Source organism: Triturus cristatus, chromosome 3_2, assembly GCF_964204655.1.
Source record: "Triturus cristatus chromosome 3_2, aTriCri1.1, whole genome shotgun sequence".
NCBI classification, from domain to species: domain Eukaryota; kingdom Metazoa; phylum Chordata; class Amphibia; order Caudata; family Salamandridae; genus Triturus; species Triturus cristatus.
In genome coordinates this window covers 1,106,258,344-1,106,271,446 of record NC_140584.1, presented here as the reverse complement: position 1 = coordinate 1,106,271,446, position 13,103 = coordinate 1,106,258,344, and the positions used below count along the sequence as shown (strand labels likewise).

The following is a 13,103-nucleotide window of genomic DNA, read 5'->3' as shown; positions in this document are numbered from 1 at the left end:
CCTCAGTGGTAAGTAGGAAGCAGTAGCATTGATCTCCGCCATATGGCTTCTCACTGCTTGGTTCTGCACTCTGCATCGTGCCCTGAAATGACACCTTCCACTGTCCCCCGATACACCCAGCCACACTAACCTTGTACCTTGACAGGGACTGACACATTTTGTTTGCAAAATTATGACACAGCAATCAGCCTGCGGACTGGACTCTTCCCCTTCCCAGTAACTTGTCAACCCCCATAGGACTGTGGCTGGCCCTACGCGGGGCAACACTGTAAAGTGTTGTCTGCATGGCCCAGTACTAAGACAGCTTCAACACTCCACTGTACGTAAATAGTACCTTCCAATACACACAGATGTGTCATGTACATGATTAATCAAGTATGAAAGCATGTACGAATGTAGGGGCAGTGATTCCCCCTTACGTCCATGTTGCACATGTTGTGGGACTTGAGTCACAGGGTGCATTCCTGCATCATGGTGGTACATATATCACTCCAAAAGAAGCCCTCTTGTCAATGGTAGGTCACAAATGACAGCCTATATGCAATTAAGTGGGACACATGTGAGACGCTGATGTGTGGGATTCTGTACTATCCCTGACACACAGAAATGGCACCCCAAACAGCCTCTCTGTACATAGGTGACATCCCCAAAACCTATTTTAAATTTTCGAAATTGTTAGCACTACATGTTGCACTTACACTTGTCAGAGTGATGTGCCTGTACACAGGAGTGACATGCACTCAGGGAATGTGTGTATGAAAGATTTTATTTGCACATCCTGTGCCTGTGCTCATTCTGTACTGTCCCATGTCTGCTAAGGACTGTGACAATGTGACGTGCTCATGTGAAGACATTGTCAATGATGGTGTTCCTACGGGCTATTCCTGCTGCAGCTAAAGTGGGGTGTGGTCCACATGCCTTATCTTCCTCATCATCGTCTGGTGCATCTGGCACTTGTAGCCATGTGGCATTGCTGCGTACACATATGTTGTGCAACACACAACATGCAACGATCATCTTGCACACGATGTCTCGGATGTACAGGAGTCTTCCACCTGTGATGTGCAGGCACCTGAAACGTGACTTCAACACACCAAATGTGCATTCCACGATGCCCCTGGTGCGTTTGTGAGCCGCATTGTACTGCCCCTGGGCCTGTGTGTTCGGGGCTTGGAGGGGTGTCATCATCCAAGGGCAAAGTGCATATCTTTGGTCACCTGTGACAGTGCAGAGAGACATGAGACAATAGTTGGGGTTCAGCATGATGTGTTGGCAGGCTCACTAGTTCATTGGTGTGTGATATGTGTGTCTTACTGATTCCTGTTTGACATGTGCTGCTTGTAGCAAATGAGTGGCATCAATGTGTATTACGTAGCCTCACTGCTGCTCCTCCCTCCCCCCGAGCCTATTTACTACAGTGCACATCCCTTGCACTCCTACGGCACACCATTGTCATGCCTGCGCATGTCCACAAGCCTGACTACGACACTGTGATGTTGTGCGTTGAAGGTGGGCGGACACGTGTGTGTGGGCCTATGGTAAGGACAGGGAGGAAACAGATGTAGAGTTCATTGTTGTCTGAACTCGCGATGCGGTTGAGGGTAGACCTTTGCCTCATGCTGCGGTAATGGCGACACACACAACAGTTGGCATGTAGGATCCCGGACCCCAAGGGGGCTTCTGCTCCCTCATTTACCCCTTCGGCCGAGCCCGCACTCCGGGGGCATGAGACAATGCAACATTGTCCATTGTGTGACGGGTGGCGCCGACACCACAACAGAGACACACGCATTTGTTACTGCCTTAGCAAGGCCATAACTTAACCACGCCCAGAGCCCCAGTGTCCCTGATGCATACATAATGACCACACGGACACACTTAGATAGTTTGCGAAACTGGCTACGGGCACGTGCTCCCGGACCCTTTCATTGCCAGGGTCACATGTACAGTGAGGCCTGTGCTGGATGGGTGTGGGGTGAGTGTAAGCCAGCCCTCATGGAGTGGTTGCTGCTGGCAACAACTTGGACAGTGATCACTATTTAAGCGGAAACAGAAAACACCAACATAACACAAACAACTGCGAAGCATCATGGTGGTAGCCGGAGCAAGTACAGAGGTCACCCAATATGCAATCAGAAGGTTCCGTGAGTCGAAGTGCATTGATGTTGGGGCACGAGAGCCGAGCGTGCTCATGTTATGTGATTGTCTAGGGTTGTGTCCCTTCTGGATATTCCTGCTGCACATGCAGTGGGGTGTGTTACACCTGCCTCAGCTTCACCATCATTGTCTCAGGTCTTCCCCAATGCCTGAGGTGACATTGCTGCGTGAGCTGTCCACAGCACAAAACTCAATCAGAAAGGGCCCATGAGTTGCGGTGCACTGAGTCAGTGGCACATGAAGAGCTGAGCAGGGTATCAAGCTGATGATGGCATCCATGACAGGTGTGAGCAACTCTGGTAGTCTGGCTGTGGGACTCTTTCGACTCTGGCAGTTGTTGGTTGGAGGTGGCCTTGGCGGTGGTGGCGTGTGCCTCCTGCGGTGATGCATCGTCCAGACAGGTCAGGACTCAATTTGATGTGTGAACCCTGGTGGACTGCAGTTGAGGCCGGTGGCAGCGGTCAGCGCAGGGCCACAGACACATGGTGTTGAGGACCCCCAAGCCATCGACCCAGAGGCCATCCATTATTCAATCAGACAGGGTCCACGATTTGAGCTGCACAGAGTTAGTGGAACCGGATGCAGTGCGTCCGGCAAAGGCACACCCACAAGGGACGGTGACTTGCGGTGCACTGAGGTAGGGCCAACAGAGCTGAGCGAGTCCTCGGCGATGTCCAAGGTGAATGTCGCGGAGTGTTTCGGGGGACAGTGGAAGCTGTTCTTCCAGGGCATGATGCAGAGGGCAGTACCAAGCAGAAACAGGCAATATGGAGGAGATGAATACTACAGACTCATTCTCAATGCCAAGTCAGTATCAGCTACATGATGATGAAGACAACCTCCAGGCCTTATACTCAGATGCCACCAAAGTCCAACCAGAAAGTGACATTGTCTTTTGGGGCACAGAGTCAGTGACACCAGAGCTGGAAGGGGATGCAGTCTGCGATGACACCTGTACAATGATGTAAACTCTGCAATGGAGAAATCAAGACTCAGTTCCAAATGTGTGACCTACTCGACCGCAGTGTAGGCCGAAGGCAGTAGTCAGCAAGGGACCACAGAAAGGTGTCGTTCGGATGCTAGGCACAGAGTTGGTGGCACCACATCAAAGGGAGTATAGTGATATAAACTCAGCCATAAAGTGTGTACTCGGCCATTGTATAATCAAGAGAGTATAGTGATATAAACTCAGCCGTAAAGTGTGCACTCGGCCATTGTATATTCAAGACTCAGTTCCAAATGTGTGACCTACTTGACGGAATTGTAGGCCGGTGGATTATGTCAACGAGAAAGGAGTGCTGCGGGCCTGTCTCGGGGAGGACAGCGATGGTCTGAGGAGGCTGCCAAGGTCGTGGGCCTCGGGCTTGGAGCTTGCACAGGCACGTGGTGGGCCCTCTTTGACACACACTGGTGTCGGAAGGTTAGCGATGTGGCCTGGTTGCACAGGGGTGGCCAAGACGGGTCTGGGGACCTGCGGCCTGCGGTGCAGCAGGCGCACATGGTCGCAGGCACCGCCGCTCACGGCTTCTGCCTCATGGTGTGCTGGGAGGCATTGCACAGGCAGACACGTTGGCCATTCCGGAAGAGAACCACGCCCAGAGCTACGGGCTTTTTATTCACACCCCTACGCTGGCCTGGCGTACGCCGGGCCAGCCCACTCCGCTCACGCTTACAGGGGGGGACGTAATGAGCTACTTTGCACGCTCTTCCCCACTGCCTGGGGTAACATGGTTGTGTCCACTGTTCACTACACTCCAAACACCAGCAGTATATGTCGATATGGGCATGTCTGTGGTCTGCATACTGCAGTCTGGCCAGCGCATCCATGCCACACTTGGCATTGTGTACATTCTCATTCATGGGTCACGTGCCTCCTTCCACAAGCATGGTTCCCACCTCTCCCCATATTCTGCTATTGTGTGGCTGAGGTGCCATGTCATTCATGGCTCGTGTACATGGCTTGCCCAGGTCACCACAGTAAGTTGTGCTGCCATGTATGGTAGGTGGGCATGTTGTTTGGTATGTTGTGTGTGAGTTTGTAACATGTGCATTCCCAGGGTTCCCATGACTGTGGAGTTGAGGTGTGTGGTGTATTTATTTGGTACTTACCAACGAGCACTTCATTCCCATAGGTGCCAGCCTCGAAGCGCTGGTTGATGATGGACTGTCGGAAGATGAAGGAATCATGCACACTGCCTGGGTAGTTGGCGACGACATTGGTGAAGAGTCCATGGTGGCCCACTATTGCATGCACATTGAAGGAATGTGTCTGCTTCCTGTTGTGGTAATTGTGTGCAGTGGTGGCAGGGGGCACGAGGAGTACATGTGTGCAATCGATTGCCACCAACACGTGCGGGAAGGCAGCTATGGCGTAGAAGCCTTGCTTGGTTTCCAGCTGTTCCTGCACAGTGTGTGGGAAGTGAAGGTACTGGGGTACCAAGCTGATGATGGAATCCAACACAGGTGTGAGGAACTTGGATAAGGCTGGCTGTGAGACTCCTCTGACTGTGGCAGTTGTTGGTTGGAAGGTCCCAGAGGCCAACATGTGCAGCACAGCCAGCAGCTTTGTCTGCGGAGGGATGTTGGTTGTCCACTGTGTTGGTACGGTCAGCCTTTGGGCAATGATGGTCAGGATGCGTGGATAGTTGTCCTTTTGAGCCTGTAGTGGGCAATGACATCCTCTGGTGTTAAGTCTGTGAGGCTTGTGTGTTTTCTGAAGGTCTGCTGTCTTTGTCTGCGCTGCCTCTGTGGTGGTCTGGGGGGGGCATCTGGGTCCGGGGGGGTGGCGAGCCTGTGGGTGGTGGCGGTGGGTGTTGTGGCCCTCTTGGGGCTCCGAGCTGCATGATGAGTTGCTCCAATGCATCTGTTGTTCTTCAGGTGTGGCTCTGGGCTGGGCTCCCTTTATGGTGCAGGGTGTCGTCTGACTTAACACCAGGTCGGAGCAGGTGTTAAATCCCTTCTGCTAACACACCTTATTGCATTATTTGTGTACTTATCGCCGATCTGGCTGGTCGCTGAGAATGTTGTGAAGTGGTGTTGTCGCGGCTTTTTGCACAGGAACACTACTCTGCATCTCATTAGCGTTAATTGGCGGTGTCATCTGTGGCGATGTTTTTTGCGCCTGCTATCGCTGGAAAACTTGTGATATCTGCTGTTAGCACCAGCTTGTGAATAGTGTGATGTATTTATTGCCACTTTGGTGGCGATAAAGTGCCGCTAACTCGGCGATAGGTCCTTGAGAATATGCCCCTAAATTGACCTAATATTTTCTAGGTGCTGATTGTTAACTCAAAAACTAACAGGTCAAATTAACAACACACGAACAAAGAAAATGTGCAGTGGACTGAAACAAAAAACATGAGCCTGAAACAAATCCTTCTGATCACTTTCTGTGAATCACATATATATATTTCCTTGAGGTTGAATCCACTCTCATTTCTTCCGGCTTGATCTTCTTACCATCTCAGGTGATAATGTACTTACTGGCTTGAATCTGCACTTGCGGACAGATGTACTAAGATAGGACTCGCAAAAAGTGGTCATAATTTCTGCACTGACTTTTTGCGAATCCGATGGTATTTTATAAATCAACATTTGTACTAATACAAAATACTGAATAGCACTGGGTCACAATTCGACCTACCTTACAAAATGTGACCTACTACGATTCGCTGCCATCACATGGTCAGCAGAAATCCATACCTATGAGTGTTTTTAAATAAAGCAACCTTTTTTTTTTAGTTCAGCTCATTTTCCTTTAAGAAAAACAGAATTTGTTTAAACAAAGAAAAGTTTGTATAACTATTTTTAAAGAGTAGGCAGTAGTCGCAGGGACCACTGCCTACTTTAACCACTGCCTACTTTTAATAAATGTTTTTGAAGCCATTCACAAAGGACAAGGGGTCTCTAGGGGACCCCTTCCCATTTGCAAACAAGATACCACCTTCTTTGAAGTGTTGGTAAAATATTAATGTTTTAGGACGGAAAACATTAATGCATACCATAAGGATTTGCTATTTGGAAGGGACGGCCTAAACACGCCTCTTCCGATTAGCAATTCAGTAACAAGTGACCGAATTGCTAGGTGGGTATAGTATGTTATCAAACCACATGTTCTGCTTGCAAACCCTGTGATTCATCTAACTGCACAGGGTTTGCGACAAGAAAATGAGTTACTACATCTGGCCTTTGATGGCACCCACTCCTTGTTTTTTAGGTCTCGCCTGACCCAGCGCATGCGCTGGTCTGGCGAGACTTTTTGAGAGGGCTCCAAAAAGTGCTACTAGGCCAGCCTAGACCTACAGTGCATGTGCGCGGGTGCGCGCATCGCGATTACTTTCACTTTTGCGGCCACACGGCCGCTTTGATGTTTGATCGAGATCACCTTCACTTTCGCGGCCCAACGGCCGCTTGGCATAGCCAATATGTCTCGCTATTGGGACCTTATAAATATTTAGTTATGCAACTGTTGCATGGCTAAACACTTATACGGTCCCAAAGGCGAGACCTATTGGCTATGCCAATGCTTGTTATTTTATTTTTTTAGTCTTATATGCAGTTATCAATTCTTTATTTTCGTGGTGGCAAGTATTTATTATTCCCCGTGTGTATTTTGCTGCAAATGTGCGTGTATCACACACTTATGTAAAACATAGGTTCTCCGAAATCAAATTCTTTGTAACTTTAAAAATATCTGCAGAAATGTGGAAACTGGAAGTTCCCAATATTGTCTGCTTTTTTAGGGGCTACAGTTAGAAGAAACGTATATTAAGTAATATGCGGTCTCAGCCCAATGATGTGTGCAGCAACCGGCTGTGCAGCCTTGGTACTTACAATGACGTCACACCAGAATTCTGCCACCTCCCCGATCCGCATGGACGTCAGCAGGATCTCCCAGACGTCCAGTTTGAACATGTTTCCCACGATGATCTCCATGGGTTTGCCCGCCTGCTTGCTGTCGTCAACCACCGTGCGCTCCTCGTCACACCTCAGCGTGCGGAAATGAAACGTCACCTGTCCGCAGAAGCAATAGAGAGTGTCATTCAGGGCTTCAAAGGGAAAATTGTCAGTGGTCATGTTTCCGCCCAACAGCTAGGACCACACAGGATGCTTAACAATAGTTCTTTAAAAGGGCTATCAAATGTTGCTCATTCTGATAGCCTGGCTTGTGTTTTTGCCCCTTTGCCACCAGCTGAGTCTTAAGGGCAACCTCTGGAAGCTGTGGACACATTGTATGAAACTACTGGTGTAAATATTTCTAAAACTTGATATCAAGAGAGGGACTTTATTTTGTCTTCTTTTCTGGAGCTTTCAGCCTGTTTATTGTCCAGTTTTTTTTATTTCCCAATTTAGTCTTCTCTAAATTGAGAGAGGTAAACAGTTTTTTTTTTTGCTTCTTGTATCACCTTGCCAAGCTTTTAATAGAAGTTTTGTCATTCTTTGAGCTCTCAAACTTCTTACAGAAAGGAGAGCACAAATATCCTGTAAATTAACCAAATATGCTAATATCCCCACCTTATCTGGGAAATGTACAGTATTACCGTATTTACAGATCATCACCCCAGGCCTGCTAAAATAAGCGGCTCTCTAGAAGGTGCGCAACTATTAACATATTTACATATTAACGCCTGGGGCGCGATAAAATAGCGGCTCATCTGGAAGGTGTGCAATATCACAGGATTTATAGCTCACTTCCTGGGGCGCGCTAAAAAAAGTCGTAAAATATGTAGCAAAAGACTTACTAAAACCGAACTCGCGTCATTGCATCTTTTAGCAAATATTTTAATACAGCCAGATGGGCGATCTATAAAGACGACCAATATCTACCATCGCGGGGCAGTAGGAGAATACTGGAAGCCTATATAGAACTTGCCTTGCATTCTGGGTAACAATGTAAATTCTGTATCTGGATACTGGTCCAATATTCGCTCTTGGTTTTATGATTTGCATTAAAAAGTGTCTACGTCCTCAGTGATTCAAAATTGTCGCATTACAGTCTGCATAAGGTATCTTCAAATTCTTTACTCACCCCAAATGTATAGTATTACTTACATAGCTATTAACCATATACATATCCTACAAACACAAAGAACTCCCATTCCTGATCCCACAGCAGTAAGTTCGAGTCACCCTGTGCTCCTCGGCTTCTGTAGTTTAAGGGGGATATCAGTCCTAATTTAAATTAGAAAAAAACAATCATACCAATTAGGTTTTTTTTCTTTCTACTTTTCAATGATTGTTAGTAGTCCCAGGCGAAATTAAATTACGCTAGTATAATTGAAGTTATTTCTTTGTTTTGTGTTATGATTGTTACACAAAATACACGAAATAATCCCATTACACCACGTCCTGTAACCATGCACCGGTCACGATCACATTTTACCCTGAGCGCACAGGAATAATGGCTGTTGCTCACCCTGCTTACGCTTTTTGTACTATTTTTTTCAAACTGCGAAATGCGTAAAAAGTTGACAAAAGGATGCGTTTTGCATTCAAATACAGAAGTAAATGACAGATTCGCATAGCAAGCAATCGCACATCATTTTCTGTTCTTTTCCTGCAATTTCATATCAGTGGGTGAAAGTAAACCGTGCAGATTTCGCTCCGCCCCGGTTGTTATGCAAGGGACGGGAGAGGCCAGCACGGCACGAGGACAGCAGACCGTAATGTAGAACCTGGAGTTGTGCCCTGCTATAAGGTATCGTGGAACCCATCATTCCCTCCCTTGTCCAGGGGTGAGCTGAATTCCCTTCTGCCACCAGGAGGTGGAGGGGTCAGGAAGCCTGGCAGGGCAGAGGCCAGGAGCTGGCAGCCGCCGGACTCTCCCTCTGTGGGCGTGTCATGGTAGGTATGTCCGGCCAAAGAGGCATTCTGAGAAGCTGGCCAGCTCCCAACAGCCACACGGCTGCTATTTTAACATTATTGGCTTTTTTTCAAGGAGTCTGCAGTGGATAATGCCCTCTGCAGAGGGTGCTAACTGCTGTTAATTGACCACCTCAAAGTTATCAAGGAAAGCTGAATGTTATGGTGTATAATGAGTGGGAAGGCAACTAACGGCTGTGGCATAACGGTCAGAGCTGCTGACTTCGGTTCGAGTCGCGTGGGTTTAACATCCTTTGAGTCTGAGCAAATCACTTAGGGGCATATTATCAAGAAACAGCGTTAACATTATCGCCGCTTTAGCGCCAGAAAACTGCCGCTAAAGCGGCGATAATGGGCTTGATAATATGCCCTTGTGAATTCCCAGAGAAGCCCATGTTCTGGTGTGAACATGGGCTTCTATTGGAATTCTCTGCGGCATATTATCAAGCCCATTATCGCCGCTTTACTGGCAGTTTTCTGGCGCTAAAGCGGCGATAATGTTAACGCTGTTTCTTGATAATATGCCCCATAATCTCCCCATGGTGAAAATTCAACGGTATCTTGAAATCCCATGGTCCTGAAGCATGAGCAAATATTTATAAAAGGCCGCTTTGGAGTATTTCCAGGTTCATGCCTCCTAATGCCATGGCTGAGAACAGAGGAACCCACGGCCTGCAGCTTATGTAAACTCTGGGAAGAGAACATTATGCACCTCCTTTGTGTATGTCCAAAACTGAAATTTGAAAGAATATCTATCCTTAGGAGACATTGCAATGTTCGAAGAATAAGGAGTTGCAGACAAGCCTTGATAAGATGTCTTCATACTGATGATATAACATTAACCTCAGCTTTTGTAGAGTTTTTAATGTGATTGAGAGCTAAATTAGAGCACCAAAAACAAAGAGAATGTAATGTGGGGTGAATATAATATGCAAATAGTATCGTGCACTTTAAGTCCTAGATATTTTTTAATATGAAAAAGTATTACGTTTGATCCTGTTTTAATTATCTTTGTCTTACTTTTTTATAACCGGATTTTATAATAAGAATTACTGTTTAGATATTGTAAGATTTTAATTAATCAAACAATAAAGTACAAATGAAATAATCTCCCCGTGCCTACCCAAAAAAAAATACATGACGGTGTCCTTGTGTAACTCTTGACTGGTGCCCGTGTACAGAGCCGAGTGTGCGCAGTATCAACCTGCCCAAAAAACGAAAGCCGTTAGCACCCATTCCTCTAAAAAGCATTTCACGGGCTGCGAGACAGGCCAGCTGTCCTGTTTGTTCCATGTCACTGCTTCAGATGTTAACTTACATTAACAATAGAGGCAAAGAACAGTATTTAATTCAGACAGTCTAAGCATTCTGATCGGCTGTGTCAACCTCAGCATGTCGAAAAAGGTAATATTAGGCAAATACAGCTTAATATTGACCAGTTCAACCGTACTCTTCTTATCAATCTGAGAAGGACCAAAATCAGGATGTAGGTGCTATGTTTGCAGGTAACTTAGCCGCCCAGTTTCATGCCTGTCGTTCATGATTGTTAAGTGCAGGGCCGGGAGAAGAAACCTGTTCTCTCTGTCTTTACATTGGATGACCCCTTAAATGCTACTAGGGTTGAAGTGAGTCAGAAGCGTGTCAGTTCCTTCTGCCTGACTTTGCCTGACTTTGCCCCAGACCTAACGACCGTTCAGAGGCAGAGGCCACTCACGCGACCCGCATGCTTCTAATCTGCTGGCACGGCTCCGGAAGTATCTGCCATAGAGTGCGGGTTCCTGGTGTGTGACTGGCTCTGGGGTCTTGTCTAGCCCCTTAAAATCTATTCCATGTATTTCTTGCAAATCTCTACGGAATGTCCACCATGGCAATGCAAAAAAACATTACCATAGGATGGCATGAGCCTAACCAATGAGAACTGCAGAACACCCTAGCCCAGTGGACCTCTTCTGGGGACAGTGGAAGAAGGGGATACAAATTGAAAGTACTTAAGAGTTCTACTCACCTTTGACCCCGTGATGAAATTGGGCAGCTCCCCGGTGCCGCCATGTTGAATGGCCTTCTTCACCCCCTCCACGTTCAGCAGCATCGCGTCCTCCATCTTGGTAGCTACCCGAGAAGAGAGTGTGCACTGGTGCACTTGTCGCGCTCACAGGATTACACAGCTAATCTGTTTCAAATCAGCCGGTTTAACCTCCACACGTTTATCTAGAAAGTGTTGAGCAGCCTGAATCCCACGCTGCACCGCACGCAGGAGCTGTGTAACGAGGTGTGCTATTGAAATGACACACATTGCTCGTCCCTGGTCGTATTACAGAAACATGGCACTGATGATGAACGTGACAAACACACATGGACTATTCTTGCTGGCACTGGACTAGGGAATGGAAAAATATCGATTCCTCGCGGGCCAAAAGGCTTTTACATGTTCTTTGCTGTGTATACATAAAAAGATATATTGCATGCAATTTGCAGAATATTGGTGACTCTGTTACTCTTCGCCGTGTGGTCTAATTTTTTTCTCACCTGCCGCCCCAGAATGGTAAATTGGCAAGCGCCAGCCAGATTTGGCATCTCTAAGAGGACAGCTGGCAAGGTTTTTCTAACGCAGGTTTTTTCTGTTTTTTTTTAAATAAAGGGTTGTTTACATATTAACATTCTGCAATGGTTCCACAATCTTTTTCTTTATTTTTTCATTGGTGTAACAAGCTTTGTGTAATATGGGCAGGGGCAATATTTATTTACAGAATTCTATTCTGGAGAAGAAGCAAAATGGTGCAAAAGGGTTTTGAAATGGCATTTGCATCAGTGGAAGTTTGGAGTGTTTTAGGCAGGGCCGGCCTGTAGCACGGGGCCAACAGCGGCGGCGCCCCTCTCATCTTGCTCCAGCCTTGCCCATGTCCCTGCCTGCTCGTTTCTCTCTGATTTGCCAGTTTAAAGTGGTTTTAGTCCTTCATTATCATATGGCAGGCAATGTTTTTAACACCCCCTTATCCCCTTTCTTTGCCCTTCCTCCACCCTCTGACCCCTGCTGGCACACATCAATAAAACCATCATCTGCGTGATGCAGCTAAACTGTAGGTAATTTAGGTGAGCTGGGGGTGGTCTGGGAATGTTTGGTTCAGGGGCCAGCCCCTGCTCTGCCAGGTACTGACCAGTGGACTTAAAATTTCCCCCTGCTGCCTCATCTAATTCACTACTGAGGGAGGGCGCCAAATTTCTCTCCGCCCAGGCGCGCAACACCCATTGGACTCAAAGGGCTTCAGCCCCCCCGTCGTGTGTGGCAGCCCGGGATGAGACAGGTTCCCGGGCACACACACAGCCGCACCGAGCACTTCACAGGTCTTTAAAAGGCCATTTGCATGTTAATGAGGCCTTGCTGTGGTTTCACCCCTTTTAAGAGCCCCTGCAGCTCCACTCTGCCTATTGCTTAAAGATTCAGCCCCACCCCCCCCAAAATCAGCTCCAATCTACCTATTGCTTAAAGATTCAGCCCCCCCAAAAAATCAGCTCCACTCTGCCTATTGCTTAAAGATTCAGCCCCCCCCAAATTTTTTTCTTGTGCCCCCCGCCTCCTCCCCCCCCCCCCCGAAATTTGGCTCTAGTTGCGCCTCTGTCTCCGCCCATGCACAGGGCGCTGTCTTAGCAAAGGCTAGCTCTGGTCTTAGGCCCTGATTGCTAGTATGTGCAGAGACACCGAGCGGCGGAATCTCTGATTCTAGCGGTATTCCGTACGACTTCTCCTCGGAGTGGAGAACATAGATTCAGGAATACCGGGTCCTCTTCTGGGAGAAACCTATTTACATTTCCCCCCTGCTCTGTGCAGATATAAACTGTCTCTGGAAGGGCTGGTGGGGAGCGGGGTGGGAGGGGGGTGTTGTACGGTGAGGTGGTAAAAGAGTCAGCGTAGGGTTGAGTCTGTCCAGGGAAGATCACTGTCTGCTACCTCTTGGGGTCAGATGGAGTCCTGGGAGTTCTGCTGCCAGCGGCCCCTTACCAGTGTATCAAAGAAAGAGAAATGTGGTGTCTCCAGAAATATGGGGTCGGGAGTTTGTGAGCCTGATAATTCTAGGCCCAGAGATCTT

At 47.7% G+C, this 13,103-nt stretch overlaps 1 protein-coding gene across 1 annotated transcript in view; it reads right to left on the bottom strand.

Moving 5' to 3' along the window:
- AIPL1 (AIP like 1 HSP90 co-chaperone) overlaps positions 1-11,128 on the bottom strand; it is a 256,206-nt gene extending 245,078 nt beyond the window's left edge. Inside the window, exons 1-2 of the mRNA XM_085649906.1 lie at positions 11,024-11,128; positions 6,991-7,170 (exon numbers count right to left, since the gene is read on the bottom strand). Coding sequence (XP_085506032.1) covers positions 6,991-7,170; positions 11,024-11,119 — 276 coding nt within the window. The 5' untranslated portion in view covers positions 11,120-11,128. The remainder of the gene's footprint in view (positions 1-6,990; positions 7,171-11,023) is intronic.
- Between the last annotated feature and the right edge of the window lie 1,975 nt (positions 11,129-13,103).